This window comes from Coptis chinensis, chromosome 3 (assembly GCF_015680905.1).
Source record: "Coptis chinensis isolate HL-2020 chromosome 3, ASM1568090v1, whole genome shotgun sequence".
Taxonomy (NCBI): domain Eukaryota; kingdom Viridiplantae; phylum Streptophyta; class Magnoliopsida; order Ranunculales; family Ranunculaceae; genus Coptis; species Coptis chinensis.
The window spans coordinates 16,670,035-16,694,407 of NC_141458.1; the positions used below are offsets into that span (position 1 = coordinate 16,670,035).

The 24,373-nt window shown below is 34.0% G+C and overlaps 2 protein-coding genes and 1 long non-coding RNA gene across 4 annotated transcripts; 2 read left to right on the forward strand and 1 right to left on the reverse strand.

The window, feature by feature from the left end:
• Positions 1 to 225: 225 nt before the first annotated feature.
• On the forward strand, positions 226 to 4,552 carry LOC147508274 (uncharacterized). The gene is made up of 2 exons (XR_015218004.1): positions 226 to 423; positions 3,185 to 4,552. It is a non-coding gene; the product is annotated as an uncharacterized LOC147508274 (long non-coding RNA).
• Positions 4,553 to 7,613: 3,061 nt separating this feature from the next.
• Positions 7,614 to 9,945, forward strand: LOC147508275 (putative N-acetyltransferase HLS1). The gene is made up of 3 exons (XM_086600845.1): positions 7,614 to 7,961; positions 8,043 to 8,194; positions 8,990 to 9,945. The coding sequence occupies exons 1-3, from the start codon at positions 7,629 to 7,631 to the stop codon at positions 9,852 to 9,854; spliced, it is 1,350 nt and encodes a 449-aa protein (XP_086456971.1). The 5' UTR covers positions 7,614 to 7,628; the 3' UTR covers positions 9,855 to 9,945.
• Positions 9,946 to 10,029: 84 nt separating this feature from the next.
• On the reverse strand, positions 10,030 to 15,167 carry ENP (Phototropic-responsive NPH3 family protein). 2 transcript variants are annotated; one of them, XM_086600844.1, is made up of 5 exons: positions 14,640 to 14,835; positions 13,130 to 13,199; positions 12,348 to 12,441; positions 11,269 to 12,254; positions 10,030 to 10,809 (listed from the first exon to the last, which is right to left on the reverse strand). In XM_086600844.1, exons 1-5 carry the CDS (start codon positions 14,699 to 14,701, stop codon positions 10,267 to 10,269), a joined length of 1,755 nt encoding a protein of 584 aa, XP_086456970.1. In that variant the 5' UTR covers positions 14,702 to 14,835; the 3' UTR covers positions 10,030 to 10,266. The 2 variants fall into 2 exon arrangements, with proteins under 2 accessions (XP_086456970.1, XP_086456969.1); XM_086600843.1 differs by having other exon boundaries at positions 11,269 to 12,441; positions 14,640 to 15,167.
• Between the last annotated feature and the right edge of the window lie 9,206 nt (positions 15,168 to 24,373).

A 24,373-nucleotide genomic window follows, 5' to 3' on the forward strand; every position in this document is an offset into this window, starting at 1 on the left:
GATTGAACTGAACCGTAGACCTCAATTTCTACAGAATCCCTTTTCTATGAATTTAAAACTTAGCACTGTGTTTTAGAAATTTCGGGTTTTTGACATGTCTAACTTTCTGTAATACCAAGAGTCTTTGTCTATGGATTGAAGGCGTCGAATACACTAGAGTATAGACCAGTAGATCACCAGTGAGTGGCTGGCTTATATAAGCTATAGCCTTATACTCTTATGACCAAGATAAAGTGAACTGAATAGTGAAACCCAAAATGTATTTGAAAGTGTCGCCATTCTTTCATTCTTAAATTCCAATTTTCAGTTGGCGCCAATTGTAATTTTGGTCAAAGCTTTGGGATGCGTGTCTGTTTTGCTTAGTGCTTACAAATTGTGGTTGTGGTTACAACTCTTCTTCCTCTACTGGACGGAAGAACCCAGGTATTACTCTGCGCTAAATCTTGTCTTTTTTTTTTTTTTTTTTTTTTTTTTTTTTTTTTTTTTTTTTTTTTTCTCATTAAGCAAGATTTTTGTATTGAAGAAAGAGGGGGAAGGAGGACTGGAGGAGGGAGTACCTAAGTACAGGGGATACTTACAGCCTACACATCATTGTAGCACCATAAAAAATTAACAAAACCTATAATAAAGATGCTCTGGAACTTCCCATTTGGTTATCCACGGGATGGGGTTTAGCAAGAAAGTTAAGTTGAACATTGTCTTGAATATTGGCTGTGTACTTTGCCAATTGGTCTGCTGTAAAATTAACTTCTCTCCAAATTGGAGTCAATTTGCAGTAGTCTAGGTGTTCTATGCATCTCTTCCATTGTTGCTTCACACACCAAGGTAGATTTGACACGTCAAAAGCATTAATTGCAGATGTGGAATCTGACTCCACCCAAAGACTCCTCCAATTTCTTTGGACGGTGTACTCCACCGCCTCTAGAATAGCTAAATACTCGGAGTTGAAATTCGATGGATGGCCAATATTCCTGTAAATAAACGCAAGGAACACACATTCATTATTTCTAAAGCACACCCCATAGCCAGCCGAGCCAGGATTACCCTGCGAAGCTCCATCTACACTAGCTTTTATGATCTCACCATCAAGTGGGTACCATTTCCATTCCTTAATCCTAGGTACCCTCCCTAGCTTGTCTAGCCAACCCCAATTTTTCAAGATTTGAGAATCACTAACCCCTCTATTCATCTGACCTGGCGCAAGGCAGTAAAAAATATGGATATTAGTTCTCAAATGTGTTTTTAGCTGACATAGACTCAACCGTTCACCTTCAAAGATACATCGGTTTCTATTTCTCCAAATGTTGGCCATGCCTACTAGTATAGTCAACTCCTACAACTGCTTAAGAGCATCTCCAATTGGGGGGGAGGGGGGGGGGGGGGAGTGTAAACCGTATAGAGTGGAAAATTTACACTCTAAGTGTCAAAAAACTCTATCCAATGGGAGTGCTAAACTGTAGATAATAAACTATTAGTTGATAAGTTATCAATTGATAAATAGCATAGGTGACACTTAGAAACACACGGTGGGAAATGTTCCCCATCTCTATCTATTTCAAAGTTGATAAAAATTTTTAAACTCCTGGGTGACACTTGAAGTGGCATCCCTCTTTAAAATTTGTCCAATGGCTCCCATCCCTTTAAAAGAAATGTTCAGCGTTTTATTCTCTATCATTAATTTTCTATATATATAAAAGGATTTTTTTTTTTTTATCTTCTATTTTACTTGATATATGTTTTAAATATGTAAAAAAAATCCTTTGATATACATAGAAAAATAATGATAGAGAGTAAAATATGTTGACTTTATCCCTTTAAATTTCTTTTATTGAACTACTTTTAAAGGGATAGGGAGCCATTGGACTCGGCCTTAAAGTGTCATCCGAGTTTAAAATCAAACTTTTTTACACTTCTCCGTTGTGAACAATAGATAGTAGATATTTATGGGCTATATAATAATTTGCAATTGGAGTTGTAAAATCTTAATGGCACCTAGGTGGAGCCTATGTGGAAGTGTAATTTTACACTCCCATTGGAAATGCCCTAATCAGAGAACTACTTACTCTATGTAGCCCAAGAGCCTTTGAAAAATTTGCAAAGTTACTATTGAATCCAAACTGTGATCCAGCCCATTCCCATAACTTCTTCGTCTCCTTACAATCCCACAAAATATGTTGATGAGTTTCAATTAGAAACTAGTTTAACACCCCTCTTTTGTAGACCTCATCAGTAGCAGCACAGTTTCTTAGTAGTTTTCAGCAGTACCCGAGAGACCGAGGCCTTTGGTTGCAACCAATTGTGCCACACATTTTTGCACCACCAAGCACTTGCCGCTTTTCTTCTAATAGAGTCAAAAGCCGAATGAACCGAAAATTGACCTTGTTGGTCGATTCCATATTGCATGGTCTGCTCCATTGATGATAGGCAGTTGATTTAAGTTCACACCTGCAATCATAAGAATGAATTGAAGAGCCCGAGGGATAGACCATGCACTATCAGTAATAATACTGCTAACCTTAGCTCTACAACCCTTGAGGAGGTCAGATTGTAACTGTAGCCTCTGTTGAACCCAACAGTCTCTCCATACCTTCTCACCTGAACCCAAAATCCATTGAGCCCTGCAAGAAACTTTAGGCAAAGCCCACTTAACTCCTGCCCATATGGCAGACTTTGCATAATAACGTCTTTCTCATGAATGCAAAGTAATCATCGTCGCTAAATCTTATGTGCCAAACTAATTTCATTAACAAGGCCAGATTTAACTCTTTCAATCTTCTGATGCCAAGACCACCCTCCTCTTGAGGTTTGCAAACTTTTTCCCATGAGACTGTCACTAGTCTTTTCTTCTGTCACTAGTCTTTTCTTCGCTGGACTGCCCGTCCAAAGAAAATTCCTTGACGGTTCTTCGGCCTCTTTGATATTTGATAACGCTTATAGGCCACTTGTAAACTCCCATGTTGTACACCGGAATACTAGCCAGTAATGTTTTCTATTACTTTCAAGGTTGAAATTTGAGTTCTTTACTCTATGGGCTTCTAAATATGTACATGTTCATCAGTTTTGTGTTGCATAATGTTAGGTCCTGTATGTATTTATTGGAAGACTACTGGATCTCTATGATATTTAAGTTGAAAATATTGTTGAACTTGTTTTGGTTCGGAATGTTTTTTAAAAAAAATTGCAGGTTATTAAATAGGTCTATTGACTTGTGTGACGAAATGTAGAAGATGTATGTGAGGAATTGGTCCCAACTTCCGCCAGAACTTCTTGGATTAATAACACAATGCTTAACTTCTGTAGAAGACTACGTCAGCTTTGGTGGTGTCTGTCAATCATGGAGATCTGTTGGTCTGTTACTGCACATAAACCTCATTACAGTTTTCTAGCAAAGCGCTTCCTTGGTTGATGCTTCCTCAGGATGATGAGGTTGAAGGGGACCGCAGTTTCTTTAGTCTTTCAAAGAATAAGGTTGTTAAGAGTATTGAGGTGCGTCAAGCTTTTGATTGTGTTTGTTGGGGTTCTCCTTATGGCTGGGTAGTCTCACACTATATTTGGAGAAATGGAAATTCTGAATCCACTTACCCTTGAGCAAGTTCTTCTCCCACCTCTCTACTTTAGAAATCTACAACGGTTATTCCTTCTCTTCAAATTGCATTCACAAAGCCGTTTTAGCAATCTCCTCTGGTTCTCCCCTTCAACCACCCCTACGAAAGACCTATTTGTAGCTTTGGTTACTTTCTCCAAACACGAGGTCTTGGCATTTGCAAGGCCAGGAGATAAAACTTGGACTACTGTTGAAATCCCACATACTTTTAGTAGTGGCATCTTGTATGATGACAATTTGCATTTCAATGATCAGTTTTACATTGTTGATACTGAAGGCAAAGTTAGGTATTTTGACATTTCTAGTCCAAATCCAGTTGCAGTTGCAGTTGCATTACCTCCTGAAGATTTAGAAGCAAAAGAAAATATGGATGTAGAAACTGAAGGCCGCAGGTTTTATCTTGTGGAATTGCAGGGTGATCAGTTGCATATGGTTGTAAAACTTTTTTATTTTGAGACTAGGCCTTTAGATTGTGATAAGCTTGAAAATGATAGACCTTTCGAGCTCCACCACCCACATACAAACCTTCAAAGTCTTTTAAATTGGATTTATGCAATGCGGAATGGGAAGAGGTTTATACTTTGGGGGACTATGGCTATCTTTGTAGGTATGAATACTTCGTTTTCACTTCTAGTTTCTGACTATCCACTTATCCAGGATGCAAGTCTGATTCCATCTACTTCACTGAATCGCTGATGATGACTTTGGAGAAATGTCTGCTACCGGTCTTGAACTCTTGATATGGGGATATATGACCTTGAGACAGAGAATGTGGAACCATTTTATACCGGTGATGATGTTGTTACTTTGTTCACTCCCCCATTTTGGATTACACCGAACTTAAGTTTAATGAAGACGTTGGCTTTATTTACGTTCTTAACTGTTCTCAGTTTTGTTATTGTTGTTGTAGTGCGATTGGGTGTATAAGATCCTTTATAAGTTGTTGTATCACTTCAGATTTTAAAAGAGTGGAAACTGACTCAGTGACAATGTCCTTTATGAAAATTGTGACAATTTATTGTTTTAGTTGTGTTCTTAGTTTCTTAAATACATATCTGTAACCAGCTAATGATACTGCACTATTGCAGAGTAATAGGAATAACTAAATCAGGTAATATTGAGTAATATCTTTAAGGCTCAAAACAACAAATGAGATATCACTCTTGTAAAGAAGAGATTTGAATCCTGAATAAAGATGATGGGTTTGTGGTAGAGATGATCAGTTTAACTGCTTATCATAAATTCATAACATGACTCATTCTACTTACAGAGTTATAGTTGTAGTTAGTCCTAAACTGCTCTTCCTTTTAGGGGTTTAGCCGTTTAGGTATCAAATGAACCGATGGCATAATTTACCATCAAAATTTGTACCAAACACATCAATGGTCAAAATTTTCCCCAACTTACATCTAGCAACTAGAGCTTGAACTGATGACTCAGAGAAACAGAGTCCTGACCATTTTTCTCATATATAAACGCCAGACGATAGAGTGATATAGTAATAACAAGTAACAGAATGTTGAAGCTAGACTCCTCTGTGAAGAATTAAAAATTGTTGTTTTGCAAATGTCCAAATCCATAGGCAACACCGAAATATATGCCCAGGTCTATAGTTCTAGACGAAATCGCGTTAGACAAACGTAAAACCAAAAATATGATTCTCACAATCTCACTATAAATCTTAGAATCATCAGCTTGAGTTGTAAACTAATCATACATATAAGAAATGTGTAGTGAAGAGAATTTGCATCAAATCCTTACTTTTCTTTATATGGTCCCCAACAAATAATCAAGCTTCAATTCCATCCTCAAGACAATCAACTTTGAGAATCATCTTCTTCTTAGCCTCTTCCTTTTGTTTACTCTTCTTTTAGTAACCAGTGTTTTGTTTAGAGAATATGGACTCAATTAAGGACCAAATCATGCATTGTTCTCTTTATCCAGGATCACGCACATCTCTAGTTCAAGCTTACGTTTGCATAAATTGAATCGAGACAAGACTCGAAAAACAACACTAATGGGATTTATTATTGTTGCTGTTATTATTGTTATTGTTAGTATATTATTATTAACTTTAGCATATTTTCCAAGGTTGTCGTCGAATCCTTGAATGAATGGCCTAAGTCTTTTAGATGTTTGAACATTTGATTTGAGCATTTTTGCAATTTGGGTGGTACCAATAGGAATTTGATTTTCTAAAGCATCAATTATGGGCGTTCACATAGTTTTGTTAATTTGTTATGTGCGAATTTGTTTTAGGTTCCAAGATACTGTTGATTCTCCCTGTCAAAGTTAGTTTCGAATGTAAAGTAGACGAATCAATCAACAGTAATTCAAAAGAGAAGTCAATATTTTGTCATTTTTGTGAATGTTACTACGTACTTCTAGGATATAAGGTGCCGTGTAACTCTACTAGGAAAACACATGCTGACAATCTATAGGATTCGTAGACAAATTTGAGAGAATTGCTCATATCCGAAACAGTCACTCCGAAAAATGTTACATGTTCAGACAGTGTAGTCATCAGCCTATGAACTCCCAAACAAGATCTTAGCTATCAATCTATCAAACGTAAGTACATAACGACATATAAAAGCTGGATAATGTCTGCTGTAAAAATGACTGCACATCAACTAATATCTTTAATCTTATATATAATAGTTAGACTGATAGATTGCGAATGTAATGTATTATTAAAGAACTTAGGAAGATAAAGTTAACATTAACTTTGATTGGTTACTAAAACCGTAGAATCTAGTACTTCAAGAAAGGTAATATAAAGCTTAATTCTAACGATAATATACCTTATTGAAAGAAAAGAAAAAGTAAAAAGAATAAGCTTTTCGATCATAGAAAATTCATTCAGTCTGCATTTAAAACTGTTTCTTGATGATTAGCATGAAAGATGAGATCCACACGAGACAAGAAGCACAGCTACAGTTACTACAATGTACAACGTTTAAAGAAAATTAAATAGGAAAAATATCCGGAAAAGAACTCACGATCGAATCGATACTTCAAATATATGAAGTATGATGTAGGAATATTATATATATGCCTAAACACCATAATTTCTGTTAACTTCTTGTTATCTATCTCTTATACACAAATGGAATTGCCGCTCATTCTTTCTTCTTTGAATGTGACCATTGATTGACATGCCTTGGTCTTCAGTCTTCATGAAATCTGACCATTTTTCTGTGATTCTGTCTGGGTCGGGTGAATGAATCTGACCTTAAAATTAAGTCTGTCGACTTTAGTCTTCCTCAACCTAATTAAAGTCCTAAAGTAGTGGTTAACCATCTCAATCGACTTCTTCTAGTTATTAATCACAAACTGTTTCCATCCTAATGTGATAATCTGTACAACATGTTAACTGTGCAATAAGATTACTTTAGCTAAACGACAATGACTATATTGGTTACACTTACAATTGTGATTAGTCCCACTACAATGCCATTTCGACGCAACAGACTGGTACCTTGGAAAGTTTCTGTGGATGGAGTACGTAGAAAACTTCTGGCATTTTGTTACATTCTCTGGATCTCCATGGTCCATATATAAGAGTGATCTAAGAGATCAGATCCCCCAAAATACATATTTGTTTTTGGTAAAGCCTCCCAAAAACATATGTATGGCTAATGTGTGATGTTTCTAAAATTGTTGGCCTATAAACAGGATGTCAAGGGAATAGTTTGATGAAAATACGTAGTATCATATCTGAAGTATCTGCAACGGGTTCCTGAAAAACCAATAGTAGTACATTACAAATGTCGATATTTGTTTTAGGATATTTTGGCCCTTGCTCCTACACAATGATTATTTTAGCTCTAACATCAGCATCAATTGGTTCATTTTGTATCTATAGCACATATAAGTGGGGGTCTACAATCCACACCACGAATGTTTTATACATTGTGGGGCATTCGGTAACCATGATTTGTGGGGTGACGGAGGTTTTTAACTTAAACTAATCAAATTAAGCCAAGCAACTAGTATATATAGTGAGAGTACTCTCAAAGAGATGTGCATTCAAGGCCAGTCTGGACTTCCAACTCAATCTATACACACATTTCAGCTTCTACCCTGTGTCTTAGTCCCAAAACCATCATCACTTCCCAGCAGCATGTTTAAGTTATCAACTAAAATCTCAGAACTTCATCTCAAACCATCACCAAATATAGCTGAGAAGTTGGTTGTAGTGAGAGAGTATGATGAGAAGAAAGATACAGAAGCAGTTGAAGAAGTAGAGAGGCAATGTGAATTCGGGTCGTCAAAAGGAAAGCCTTCAGTTCTAATGGATGTCATGGGTGACCCGGTGTCTCGTGTTCGCCAATCCCCTTCTTATGTCATGCTGGTAGTTACATACTTAACATATGCATGTACAACTAGTACCATATCGTCATATTCCTATAACTGATGAGAATTTTCATTCTAGGTTGCTGAGTATGGAGAACAGAAAGAAATTGTTGGGATGATAATGGGCAGTGTAAAGACTGTGACAAGAGGTAAAAAAGGCATGAGTTATCAGTTTCCCGTATATGTTAAGGTTGCTTACATACTTGGGCTTCGGGTCTTGCCTTCACACAGGTTATTGCTTTCCCTATGTTACCATAATCTGCATTGCATGATTTTATTGGTAGTTGTAGTTTGTTGATTTGTTCAGTGAGTCATGGAAAATTCATTTATCACTCTTATATGAGTTCGTTAATTTCTTATGTATTTCCGGCTATTGTAGGTTATTTCATTAAGAGAGTTTTCTTTTACTTTGTCTGTAATCGGTCGATCAAACTTTTTCATGTACTATCTTTTCTTTTTCTACCAGCTATCATAGTCAGCTCTTTTGCGAAAGAAAAGAAAATGTGCTAATCAGCTAGTCCATCTAAATTTAGGAGTCGACATCAGCAAAACATTTGCCATCTGAACGATTTTGCCCTGCTTTCGGCTAATATAGAATGTGTGTCAAAGGACTCTTTTTAAGTAGTCTGTTAATCGCCTTTAATTCACTCATACCATAGTACCATAATTGATATATTTGCACACACTGCAACTTCATATGGGGCCATCATTCCTACATTTTTTTTCTTGATAATAGCCATCTTTCCTACATACAATTAGGGCCACATATACTAAATTTTTTGGCCAAACACTGGGCTATTGACCACAAAATACGCAAAAGTTATCTTTCTCTTTTCAACCATATGGCATCTAATCTAAACGATCAGATTCTACCATAAAAATACTGCAAATTGTTTCCATATATCAAGGAAAGTAAAGAAGTATATTATCAGTGCACTTCAGAAAAATAGATAAACTGTAACATGCACTTGTTGATTGCCATGTACTCTTTGCTTTAATAACCTAATACACATTTGAACTTTGCAGGAGGCTAGGACTTGGCACAAAATTAGCTCAAAAGCTAGAAGAGTGGTGCATGCAAAGAGGTGCGGAATACTCATACATGGCCACAGAATGTACCAACAAAGCTTCAATCAATCTCTTCACACTAAAATGCTCCTATGTCAAATTCCGCACACCAACCGTACTCGTGCACCCAGTACATGCCCACAAAAAGCCATTGGGCTCAGGGATCAGAATAATTCGACTGACCTCACAAGTCGCCGAATCAATTTATCGCCAAGTTTTCGCTAGCTCGGAGCTCTTCCCCAAGGATATAGAAGTGATTTTGTCCAACAAACTCAACTTGGGTACATTCATGGCTATGCCAAAGAAATTTCTCAACAACCGGGACTTGCAAAAGAGTAGTGATGGTAGACTTCCTCCAAGCTTTGCTATATTGAGTGTGTGGAACACAAAAGAAGTGTTTAAGCTACAAGTTAAGGGTATCTCTTCACTAACATACGCCGGATGCGTAGCTAGTAGAGTGATGGATACATGGATGCCATGGCTAAAAATACCATCTATCCCGAACTTGTTTAGTCCCTTTGGTGTATATTTCTTGTACGGATTACACATGCAAGGAAAGGGTGCTTCAGGGCTTATGAAGAATCTATGCTCTTTCGCTCATAATATGGCCAGAAATGATGTTGGATGTGGAGCCCTTGTGGCTGAAGTGGGAAAGTGGGATCCAGTAAAAGAAGGGATCCCACATTGGAGAAAGTTTTCTTGGGCAGAAGACATATGGTGTATGAAGAGGCTGGGAACATCAAGCAATGATGATGAAGAGAGTGATTGGACCACACCCCCACCTTCCTCATCTGTTATTTTTGTTGACCCGCGTGATTTTTAACTCTTAATCTAATGCTTTAAACTTTAATGAAATTAGGGTGGATATGGTCAGGAATTATTTCCTTCCTATTGCATCGACGCTAGAGTGCAAATATTTTGTTTGTTGGCGAACGCAGGACTCTTCCATCCAATGGGGAGTGTATACCAGAACCATTTACACACAAACAAGAAAGAAATGACTCGAGATAAAAACATATTTCTCTTCGATATAAGTGGAATAACGAAAGTAATGATACAAAGAGAAACCAGCAGAGAAATCAAAAGAAAGACACCAAGGAAAGTAAGAAACTACATACATCTCTCTGGAGTAAAACCTTTTTGGATTGCATAAGTACATCAGCTACAACAAAATCCATCCTTTTTACATTTTAACTGCTACCTTTTCCATTTGTTCAGATATCCTAATATTCTTCTTAAGAAATGGAATGCCTCCTATGTCTTGAAGAGGAACCAGATGACTTGGTCTCACCGGGATTTAGTGAGGTTGGACTCATAGAACTCCCTGACGTCTCCGAGCTCTTTATCTCCCCAAGGCCCTTGCTACCAACCCACAACTTATCAAAGATCCTCCTTGACCGAGATGGAAGCAATAATATCCCGCCACCTTTGCTTTTGCTGCTCTTCTTGTTTCTCTTCCCAGTTTTCCTACAATCTTCATCCGAAATCTTCATGCTTTTCATTTGTTTATCAAGACACTTGTAGTCCTCAGGAACAGTCTTCTCCCAGTCTTCTGTGTTTGTGGTAGAACGTGAACTGTGGCAAGAGATGTTTTGAGGTGGATTTAATCCCGCAGCAGCAGCTGCCCTGGCCTGCTCATAGAAGAGTACCTGGACAACAACACGGAGTGGGAGCCTCTCATTCTGCGCTGCATGCATACATGCATCCATTGTTAACTTTTTGACATCCATCAAGCCACATATAGTCTTTTTCTCAGTTTTCGTTAAAGCTGGATGTTCCTGCATAGGTAACAAAAAGAAGACATGAGATACATGATAACCAATTTTCTTTTGTCTGCACAGAGAGGAATAAAATCCAATCCAGGTTGCCGACAGTGTTATTTCTATCCAAATAAAAGGATACAAATAGAACGCAAAGAACTTGAATATGTTTTAGGCAGGGGACTACAGTTAACAAATTAGAATAAAAAAGGATACTGCAATTTAAAAAATGGATTTTGAACATCCAATAGCTTACAAGAAAGTTCTGTTTAAATTAGCTATACTATCATACTATCAGTCTAGAAGTATACAAACATATAGCAGTGCTAAAGTTCCAGAAATACAGTAGTCCTTTAAGGCTTTAATAGGATTACATGAGTTCATCTCCTCTGTATATGTACCATGTTTAAGCTAACCTACTGGGATAGGATTCACTAATTACTAATTAGCATACATACACCTAACATTAAAGTTTACCTTCAGATAAATGTCAATGGCTCGGTACACCCCATCATGTACTGGTCGGGCTGACAGAGGAATCGATTGCGAAAGGTCAACAAAGCTGGAGAGATGCATATTTGGATCACGCGCAATCTCAGCAAGATACGCATCAATAACATTACCAATCTTCAGCCACGAGACACGTCCTAAAACTAAATCATCTGTTCCTTTGTCATTTTTATCAGCATAATCCAAATTTCGAGTTTGGTGCAACACATATCGATTTACAAGATCTTGCACAAGTTCAACATCATAAATAATGCCGTCATCACATGTTGCCGGAATAAGTAGATCTTTGCCGGAAACTTCGTATAACTGCAAACTGATCCTCTTCATTAACTCTTCCCTTGGCACATCACCAACTCCCACCAAGATTGCAAATTTCAATAATTTCAGTAGGAAACTACAGGAACAACAAACATCCTTGTTAGACGGCAACAGCCAAATGATTGTTTCCACTAAAATCTTATTCTGTCGAATATGCTCTTCAGAAACTAAGGCAGTGACAGAATCTGGCAACCATCTGACAGCATAACAATCAAGTGCCTCCCCTATCACACTACCAGACATTCTCCCTTTCGCTTTGATCGCAAACATAACTCGCTTGTAAAGATCAATCTCCAGCTCACATATATCTTCAACCCACCAGTCCTTTGGAACAGAGTGGAATTTCTGTTGAAATCTCTCAGTGTTATCAGTAATCTGATCTACCACTGCTAATTTCCGATTATAGGTGTATGACCAGTTCACATTGGAAGGGTCCATAGAAGTCTTAGAAGCAATAGAGTCAATACATCTTCCAACCACTTTTAGATCCTCAGACAATGGCATAAGAGACTTTGTAGTTTGAAGAACAATTATAGAATCCTTCCAGCTTCTGAAAATACTTGAAGTCAAGAATACCTCGATTTTGAAAACAAGGTTACCACGGTCCACAGCTTCTGTCATCTCTAGGTACTCGGCTGCACATCGAGCAGTAACAACATTATAAGCGTTCAGGGTGACAGTCATACCATAACAAAATTTGGCACAAATCTCAAAGGCCTTTGGCCCACCAGGAAAATCGAGCATGTGAACTTCATCAGTATTTTCCTCGTTGGTTTTCGAAATCAACTTTTGCAAATGGTTACTCTTCGACAGGAGAGGGAACTGCAACAATTGGACAGACCATGCATCAAACAATAATTACACAAACAGGAGATATATGTAGCGAAACGAGAGCCATTACAGAAATAAAAGTACAAAAAAACAGTGAATCTCATGTTCTTAGCTGAGTTTGTCCAATGAGTCGATACCAGTATCACAGTTCCGTTTGTTCTCCCATAACTTAGGAAAAAGATAGTTGTCTCAACAATTATTTTTTAGGGATTTATCTCAACAGTCAATGAAAAATGTATGTACATGGATTTTCTCTCGTAAAAGAATTGGATAGAGAGAAGAAGATGTGGGTTTCTATAATGTAAATCATATCATTTGAAAACTTCTGTAGCAGAGTCAATGAACCAACAAGAAAATGTTGAGTGAAATAACCTTCAGTGAGAACATAAATACTTTGCTGTCCAATGCAGTTGGAAAACTCACTTAGCATAGGATATGGGCTTGTGGCCTTATGGGTAGTGTGCACCAGTCCCTAGTTTCTCTAACTGTTTGATAAAGTCTTTCAGTCCGTTCCACAACAGTGGATTTCTTCTGTTAATACCCAAGGCAATCAGAGTCACCAGTTTTATTTACAAATCAACAGTTCGGGATAAATTCTCATCGGAAGATATCACATAGAAAAACTATCGTTGTGAACAATTTAGGCAACTAAAGAAGAAGTATAAAGCAGAGACTTTACCTTGTGCAAACAAAATTTCACTTCTCCAACATTTATGACAATATCTGTCACTAGATCAGATGCCACATACCTGCACGAGTAGAAGTGAATTATGCCAAGCTCGAAACTTAAAGATTATGAATAGATAAGGGTGGAATTCAAGCTAATCAAGCCAAGCTTCACTATGCTCAAGCTTGGCTCGTTTATTAAGCGAGCTTTGAAAAAAGCTCAAGCTTGGCTCAAATAATATATGAACGAGCCCGAGCCAAGCTTTTAGCGAGCCGAGCCCAAGTAGCTCGGTTATTTTACACTATGGTGATGCTATTTCAGCTTATAGAGCCGAGCTTTATCAAGCTTGATTGTTACACGAGCTATAATATAGGCTCAAGCTTGGCACATTTATTAAATGAACGAGCTCGAGCCGAGCCCGAGCCGCTCGGCTCAAATTCCACCCTCAGAATAGATGGAAGGCCATTGTACAAGAAATTGGATATTAATTATTATAGAGCTGGTTGAATGGTACATCACGTAAACAAGGGAAGTTGATCTCTTTTGACCAAAAGAAGAAAAAGTATTGCATAGTTTTTCTTCCAACCAAATTTCAGAAACGCATGGGCACAAAAGGCATTGCATTGTCGAAGACCCCAAGTTATACTTTACCTAATATACTTCTTGCATTAAAAGATTTTTTTTATATATAGATAGTCATTTTAGTCATCCAAAACAATATTCTGAATCTACCCGCTACAATTAAGAATTTGCGGAGCCCTTCGAAGGGAACAGTTAATACTAGTTCAAAAATAATACAAATTCCAACATAATTCAAAGTTCTACCAATGGGTATCTCATACCAATTTCTTACATACCCAAATAAGATTACAGAAGATGCCTGATAATTTTTAAGACGAATCTGTTTCAAGTTTTCCCCTATTTCACAACACTTACCTACAAATGTCAACTAATTCATTAATCAAGCTGGACATTTCTGGAGTTGGACCACATATTCATCACTAGTTACAATCCAAGTTCAATGAGAGGAGGACCACCTCCCTTAATGGGTAAAAAATAATGTCTACGACCTCTTGCATTACTTCCAATCTATCTAGTCCAAACCTGAACTATACCATTTGAGGAGTGAGCCTCAAATCATGCAATTTCTCACTTCATACTCATTCCACTACAAATTTCCATATCATACATTTCAAGTATATGTACAAAATTTCACTTTTCATCTTCACCTACTAAAAATCTCACATGCAAAGAGAATGTACATAGAAAACGTCTGTTCACGATGACCTTTAGAGTTAACTAGACCAAGGAGCTGTTAGAATCTCCATTTCTTTACCAAAATCAGAATCTTTTCCTAAAAAACATGTTAAAAATGTCTTCTTTTGTAGTAAAAATGGCAACAAACCTTTCCCAACATGCTTCAAAGTAACAAAACAAACAAAAAAGAACAAAACACAGAATAAAGTAGCAAGAGCAAGTGAAAGAAATGAAAAAGAAGAAGAAGAAGAAGAACCAAACCAACCTTATACAGTTACCATCAGCTTGAAATGCATCTGGCTTAGAACCCAACTTCATAAACTTCATCTTTCAAACCCTTCAAAAAACAAAAACCACCTTCCAACTTCCAAAGCCACTTTCTTTTCACTCTCCCCAACCTTCAAAAAACCACTAAACAAAACACCACCGCAATGCACAAAACTACAACACTTATATATAAAAACCCACTTCAGTGTAATATAGGCCGTTGGATTTCTAGACTTTCCATAATGATGGTAATGAAATGTCCCATCTCAGTTGTTGTTGTGGTCTTAAATTCTCGCCGCCTTTGCCTTAAATCACTCTGATCCGAGAAAATCTCTTCTTGAGATCCCCACACTTTTTTTTGCTCTCTTTAAAACTTTTGCAGACAGCAATGAAAGAGAAAGCTGAAAACAAAAAAGAGTATATGTCTCAGTTGGTTGGTGTTGTGTAATGTGTACAACTTGTGTTTGTGTGTGAAATGCTACTGTATACAGAGTAGGGAACTCAAAACTGTGTTTTTGACAGAGCTTCTTTATTATGAAAGCGGCTTTTTTTTTATCTCTGCTTTTTTTGTCAAGGAAGCACGCCATGTGAAGGAAATTATGATATTGTCCTTGTTATTTAATTTTTATTCTACTTATTGTCCTTTGTTTTGGGACCATTTTTTATTTCATTCCATGTGGCGTTCAGTGTTGTTCCTGTGTACTGTGGGTTTGACTGTTTTTATCTGATACCTTAGTTTTTTATTTTGACTTTTTTTTTACTGCTTTGTTGTTTTTTTCGATGAATGTTGGAAGGAATTTTGGCTTTGGAAGTTTTAAGTTACTTTGGTTCTTGCTTGGTATGGATCATCACATGACCAAGAAAAAAATTGGATCATCACATGAACAATATCTCTTCGTTTGTATTTTTATGGCAGATGCATTTGATCCAAGAGCACGTTATTGATTCTATCTACTGAAAGATGAGCACGTTATTGAGAGAATAACATTTTGAACGAGTCCTGTAGGGCTGTAGCTGTAGTTGCAGTCAAGAATCTCAAAATTGCAACAAGTTTCGAAAGCTTTTAGTTGTCAAGCAGAATACTGGTCTCAACTCTCAACTCTCAACTCCTAATCTACTATCATCTATCATCTCTCTCTATATTAAAGCAGAATACTGCTGAGGTGGACAGTCTCTCTCTTAGGTGGCACTCTCTAAGGAGAGAGTTCTCCCACGTGGACACTTTTAATAATTATATCTTTGTGTATTTAGTTTCCTAATTGAACTTGGACTTTTAAGTAAACAAATATAATTAAATGCCTTAATAATTATATCTTTGTGTATTTAGTTTCATAATTGAGCCTTGAACTAATAACAAATATAATATATTGAAAAAAAGGTAAACAAATATAAGCCACATTTAGAAATCAATTCTGATCCGATCAGGAAACAAATAGCATGAAATTTGACCCTTCGTTGCTTTCAAAACATGAATTCCTATGCAAGGTTTCCATTACTAACTCGATCTTCACTTCAATGAATTTGTATCTTTAACTAATTCCTACAATTGCATATTGCGATATTCATTAATATCTACATTCATGGTCTTGGTTGGGATATACATCTACTATCTATATACTAAAGCAGAGACCTTTAAAGAAGGATTTTCTCTCTCCTATGTGGCACTATAATATGAGAGTTAGCTTTTTTTTTTTCTATCTTATGTGACACTCTAATATGAAAGATAATATTTTCTAATAGTCTCCCACATACATGGAACATCTTTAGAGAGTTTGAGTGTATTTCTAATTCTTATATTTTGAGAGTTGAGTGTATTTTCAATTCTTATATATTTGATCAAATAAAAAAAATTACTAAAAAAAGGTGATTTGTAAAACACTTTTAGTGTTCCAATTCTTATATATTTGATCAAATAAAAAAAATATTGCTAAAAAATAGGTGATTTGTAAAAACTAATTTATATTTGATCAAATAAAAAAAAATTGCTAAAAAATAGGTGATTTGTATAAACTAATTCCTTATTACAAATCATACAATTTTAGTATCTATGATAAAACACCGACTTATTTCGAATATATCCTTAACATGGCTTCAAAACATAGTTAAAAACAATTATACAAAATATATAATAGAAAATGAAAAAAAAAATGGCAAAGCAATAATGACAAATATTTTAAAATATATATAATATTGAATAAAACTAACGACAAAAAACAATTAATAGGGAATGGAAAACTGGATGCAAATGCATCGAACTAACCTCAAATAATATTTAATGGGAAATCGGAAACTGAATGCAAATGCAAGCATTAAATTAATCTTAAAAAGTAATTAATAAAAAATCAGAATATGGATACAACTGCATTAAACTAATCTCAAAGAATAATTAACAAAAAATCAAAACTTGGATACAAATACATCAAACTAACATCAAAAAATAATTGTCGGAAAATCAGAAACTGGATGCAAATACATTGAGCTAACCCTCAAAGATTAAATTAACGGAAAATCGAAAACTGGATGCAACTATATTGAACTAACCTCAAAGAAAAATTAATTATAAATTGGGAATATAATGTAAATGTGTGGAACTAATCTTAAAAAATAATTAACAGAAAATCGAAAATCGGATGCAACTGCATTGAACTAATCTCAAAAAATATCTTTGGATCTTGAAACCTCAAGAAATAATTAACTGAAATCGAAACCGGATGCAAACTCATTGAAGTAACCTCAAACAATAATCAACGGGAAATCTGAAACTAGATGCAAATGCAACTTTATCAAATAATAAACACGAAAAATCGAAAACTTGATGCAAATACATTAAATTAATCTCACATAATAATTAACGGAAAATCAGAAACTTGATGCAAATGCATTGAACTGACCTCAAAGAACAATTAATAGAAAATTGGGAATTTGATACAAATGTATTGAACTAACCGAAAAGAATAATTAACGCTCAATAAGAAACTGGATGCAACTGCATTAAACTGATTTAAAAAAATAAATAATGGGAATTGGAAATTGGATGCAACTGCATTGAACTAACCTCAAAATATAAATAACGAAAAATCAGAAACTAGATGCAAATGCATTAAACTAACCTCAAAACATAGTTGGGTTATATGTTGTGGGAATGTCTCGATAAGTATAGTTTTGCATTTAAAATGATGTTTATCTTATCTCTTTCCGTATGATTGGGAACTCCTTGCTATTCAAATAGCTTCAATATATATGAACTTCGACTTATTAGGCAATCTCACAAAAATTCAATCAAACTTCTATTATTAAACAAAAAAATGAAGTTGAAGAATTTTATCAAAGGTGAGTTATTTTTTTTTAATGGAGAGAGAGGTTTTAACGTTATAAGAAATTTGGTCGAGTGATCAATATAATATTAATATATAATAGTTATACATATTTGCAAATATTTTTTAAAATTTTTAATATAACAACACCCATTCGTAGATAATCTTTGAAGATTCCACATAGTGAGTAATGCATAATTTACAGAATAATTAACGAGAAATCGAAAAGTAGATAATCTTCGATGATCCCACATAGTAAGTTAAGCATAATTTACTTTTTATGTCATGTTTTCAAGGACACTACAGATGGATCAGTAGAAGTTGGTATTACACACCACATTGGATAATTATAAGAAAATTGGAAAATGGATTCAAATACATAACTGAGCTCAAGGAGTAATTAATGGGAAATCATAAACTTTATGCAAATTGCATTAAACTAATGACAGAGAGTAACTAACGGATAATTAGAAATTGAATGCAAATCCTTGAAAAATATTTATCGGAAAATCGGAAACGGTATGCAAATACATCAAACAAACCTCAAATAATAATTAATGGGAAACCGAAAATTGAATGCGAATGCATTGAACTTAACTCAAAAAATAATTAATATAAAATCAAAAACCGAATGCAACTGCATTGAACTAACCTCATAAAATAATTGGTGGGAAATCGAAAACTAAATGTAAATGCATTGAAATAACCTCAAAGAATAGTTAACGGAAAATAAAAAACTGGATATAATTATATCGAACTAACCTCAAAGCATAAATAATCAGAAACTAGATGTAGATGTATTGAACTAACCTTAAAGAGTTATTAACAGGAAATCGGAAACTGGATCCAAATGCAATGAACTAATCTCAAATACTAATTAATGAAACATTAAAAAATAGATGAAACTGCACTGAACTAACCTAAATGAATAATTAACGGAAAATTATAAATTTGATGTAACTGCATTGAACTAACCTCAAAAAATAATTAATCGGAAATCATAAACTTGATGCAAATGCATTGAACTAACCTCAAAGAATAATTAATATAAAATCTAAAATTATATGCAACTGCATTGAACTAAACTCAAAGAATAATTAATGGAAAACTAAAAACTGGATGCAACTGCAATAAACTAAAATCAGAGATTAACTAACGGGAAATCAAAAATTGGATGCAAATGCATTGAAATAACATAAAAAAATGGTTAACTATAAATCGGAAGTCGGATGTAACTGCATCGCACTGACCTCAAGGCATAAATATCCAATTTTTTAGCCTTCTCATATGAGTAATTACAAGTAATTATGAACCCAAAACGAAAGTGAGTTTATAAATTAAAACAGACTCTTACATGTATGCAAACTGTATAGAAATTGTAAACTATCGAACTAACCTAGAAAACAAACGGAAATCGGCTTATGCAAATATATTGAACTAACCTCAAAGAGTAATTAACGGGAGATTGGAACTTAGATGCAAATGCAATGAACTAATCTCAAAGACTAATTAATGAAACATCAAAAACTGGATGCAACTGTACGTACTGAATTAACTTTAATGAATAACTAACGGGAAATCATAAAATGGATGTAATTGCACTGTACTAACCTCAAATAATAATTAACGGGAAATCGAAAACTTGATGCAACTGCATTGTACTAACTTCAAAGAATAATTAATGAGAAATTAGAAACGGGATGCAACATACTATATTAAACTAACCTCAAAGAATAATTAATGAAAAATCATAAACTTGGTGCAAATGCATTGAACTAATAACCCTAAAACATATTTGTATTTTATGTAGGGAGAATAAATAGCTCGACAAATATAATATTGCATTTTAAGTAGTGTTTATTATAATTCTTTTTATTGTGATTGGGAATACCTTGCTATTCAAGTATCTTCAATATTATATTCGCCGCATTGGGCATTCTCACAAAACTTCAATTATTAAACCTAACAATAAAAAAAAAAAAAAAATCAATTAGTTTTATCAAGATTTGGTGCTTCCTTTTTATAGAGAGTGGTGCAAGAAATTTAAATGAGTAATTAATATAATTTTCATATCTCATAACTATGCATAGTTGCTAATATTTTTTAGAATAATTTAATATAACGGTACCCGTTCGTAGGACACGTTCATATGATAAATCTTTTCAAGTGGGAGTAGTGTATTATTTGAGGATATGGAAACAATTAATCTGTTTTAGTGATTTGTACACATTAGTACGTAAGCCGAACGGTGATGATTTACCGCTAAATCACCATAAATCTAATAAAACTATTATACAAGCTAGATCGAGTTTAAAATAATTTTATTTGAAAATTACAAATTAATATTCTAAACCACAAAGTGAATAGACTATCTCAATTTGATCCCTTAGTTTCCAAGTACTTATGCACCATAATCGCTGTTCATTAACGTATTTCGGTTTATTTTCAATAAAAATATATTCTGATTCAAAAATTTGCCGCTAAATCACCATAAATCTAAGAAAACTATTATACAAGCTAGATTGAGTTTAATATAATTCTATTTGAAAATTTTGGATTAATATCCTAAACCACAAAGTGAATAGGCTATCTCAATTTGATCCCTTAGTTTCCAAGTACTTATACATCATAATCGCTGCTCATTAACGTATTTCGGTTTATTTTTAATAAAAATATATTCTGATTCGAAAATTTGCCGCTAAATCACCATAAATATAATAAAACTATTATACAAGATAGATCGAGTTTAAGATAATTCTATTTGAAAATTACGGATTAATATCATAAACCACAAAGTGATGATGCTATCTCAATTTGATCTCTTAATTAGTTTCCAAGTACTTATGCACCATAATCGTTGGTCATTAATGTATTTCGGTTTATTTTCAATAAAAATATATTCTTATTCGAAAATGTGTGTGAGACATTTTGTAAAGCATTTTCAGCCCACAAAATATTTAATAGATCCCGGGCGTATGTCCGGGTCCAAAATCTAGTGTATATATACTAAAGCAGAGACTTTTAAAGAAGAATTTTCTCTTTCCTATGTGGCACTCTAATATGAAAGATAATATTTTATAATAGCCTATAATCCCACGTACATAGAACTTCTTTTGGGAGTTTAAGTGTATTTCTAATTCTTATATATTTGATTAAATAATAAAAAAAAATGCTAAAAAATAGGTGATTTGTATAAGGTAATTTCCTATTACAAATTAAATATTTTTAGTGTTCCAATTCTTATATATTTAGTCAAATAAAAAAAATTGCTAACAAATAAGTGATTTGTAGAAATTAATTTCCTATTACAAATCATACAATTTTAGTGTCTATGATAAAACACTGACTTATTAATTAATAGAGAAATCAGAATATAGATACAACAGCATTAAACTAACCTCAAAGAATAATTAACGGAAAATCAAAACTTAGATGCAAATACATCAAACTAACATCAAAAAATAATTGTCGGAAAATCGGAAACTAGATGCAAATGCATTGAGCTAACCTTCAAAGATTAAATTAATGAGAAATCGGAAATTGGGTGCAACTGCATTGAACTAACCTCAAATAAAAAATAATTATAAATTGAAAACATAATGCAAATGTGTGGAACTAATCTTAAAACATAATTAACGGGAAATCGAAAACCGAATGCAACTGCACTGAACTAATCTAAAAAAATACATTGGAAAGCTCAAGAAATAATTAATGAGAAATCGGAAACTGGTTGCAAATTCATTGAACTAATCTCAAATAATATTTAACGGGAAATCAGAAACTGGATGCAAATGCAAGCATTAAATTAATCTTAAAAAGTAATTAATAGAAAATCAGAATATGGATACAACTGCATTAAACTAACTTCAAAGAATAATTAACGGAAAATCAAAACTTGGATGCAAATACATCAAACTAACACCAAAAATTTATTGTCGGAAAATCGGAAACTGGATGCAAATGCATTGAACTAATTCTCAAAGATTAAATTAACGGAAAATCGGAAACTGGATTCAACTGCATTGAACTAACCTCAAAGAAAAATTAATTATAAATTGGAAACATAATGCACATGCGTGAAACTAATCTTAAAAAATAATTAACGGAAAATCGGAAACCGGATGCAACTGCACTTAACTAATCTCAAAAAATAAACTGGATGCAAAACCTCAAGAAATAATTAATGGGAAATTGAAAACTGGATGCAAACTCATTGAACTAAGCTCAAACAATAATTAACGAAAAATCAGAAACTAGATGCAAAGGCAACTTTATCAAATAATAAACAAGAAATACGAAACTGGATGCAAATGCAAAACTATTATATATTAATATTATATTGATCACTCAACCAAATTTCTTATAACGTGAAAACCTCACTCTCCATTAAAAAAAAAATCACCTTTAATAAAACCTTTCAACTTCATTTTGTTGTTTAATAATTGAAGTTTAAAATATTTATCATTATTGCTTTGCCGTTATTTTTTTTTTTCATTTTCTATTATATATTTTGTGATGTTATTTTTTGTATAATTGTTTTTAACTATGTTTTGAGGCCGTGTTAAGAATATATTCGAAATAAGTTAGGTGCTTTATCATAGACACTAAAATTGTATGATTTGTAATAGGGAATTAGTTTCTACAAATCACATATTTTTTAGCAATTTTTTTTTTATTTGATCAAATATATAAGAATTGGAACACTAAAAGTGTTTAATTCGTAATAAGAAATTACCTTTTACAAATCACCTATTTTTTAGCAATTTTTTTTATTTGATCAATTATATAAGAATTGGAAATACACTCAAACTTTCTAAATATAAAAATTAGAAATACACTCAAACTCTCCAAAGAGGTTCCATATACGTGGGATTGTAGGCTATTAGAAAAGACTATTTTTTATATTAGAGTACCACATAGGAGAGAAAAAAAAAAACTAACTCTCATATTAGAGTTCCACATAGAAGAGAGAAAATCCTCAAAGATTAAATTAATGGGAAATAAAAAACTGGATGCAACTGCATTGAACTAACCTCAAAGAAAAATTAATTATAAATTGGAAACATAATACAAATGTGTGGAACTAATCTTAAAACATAATTATCGGAAATCGAAAACCTAATGCAACTCAAGACTTTGTAACGCATCCACAAAATAATGTAATTATTTATTAATTAATTAATTAAATTATTTATATAAAATTCGCTGGACTGGATTTGGGAATGTGGGCCTGATTTCTGGGTCCGAGTCTGTATTGGGCTTAGGTTTCGAACCCAAGTATATATTCATATTTTTCTAGAGAATAGGGTTTGGAGATAAAAATAAAATAATAAAAATGGAGGCAGCTCGTCTCTATATTAAAGCAGAGTATACCTTACGTGGACAGCCACGTGGATGTTGGTTCTTTCGTAGAAAAAACTCAATTACTTTCCTGCCTTCAGTTTCCTAATTCAACGCAAACACTTAATAAGTCATCAAAAAAAAAAAAAAAAAATGCTTAATAGCATGTAATTAATGAGAGAGAGCCTAATTAGATTTTCTTCCCAACTCATTGTTGGGTTCAGCAGCCACGGTAGTTCTGTAGAATCCACTATGTATAGATGATATGAACTACCTAAACAATAATTCTTGAATGGCGAACAATCGGAGCCTATTACTCACTACATTAAAAAAAATCCATTAATAAAAATACGCATGTCCAATGAAATGGTGGTTGCTATCTGCTTCTGCTATTATAAAGACAACTACCAATATTAGTGTGACTGGATAAACTATACACTAATATATACGGTATATGGTATCAAAGAAGTTACCAAAAAAATCTGATGCATGTTTGATCAAATTGAGGAATTTTTTGACCACCGTGTTGTGCTCTCTATCATCTACAAAGTGAAGTTGCGACAGATGAACTTAGGAGAAGAACTCGATGATGATCGAACTTTAGCAAGTTATAACATCAAAGGGGGGTCAGTAATTTACGGTGGTCTTTCGTACGCTTGGGGGATACTTTAGCAAGTTATAACATCGAAGGAGGGTCACTAATTTACGACGGTCTTTCGTACGCTTGGGGGGATGCTCTGTCTTGATCAGGTGAAGCTCAAAGATGATATGAATTTGAATTAACTTGCTCTGTGTAACAAATTAAGATTTGCTAGAACTTCATAATATGATCAGCATATAAAAAATTATTAATGGGGTTCACAGGCCGAAAATTCCAAACAGTTTGAGAACTTTTACAATATAGTCAGAATTGCTTTAGGTATTTTGAGGAGTAGATTAAAATCTCTATAGTTTGATTTCCTTAGGTATATGTTTTTTAAGCATTTATTGTCTCTTCTTTGCATGACTCCCAAGTATATAAAGTGATGCAAGAAAGAACAATAATTCTCATATACACTTTGAGTCTTAGTTTAATGCA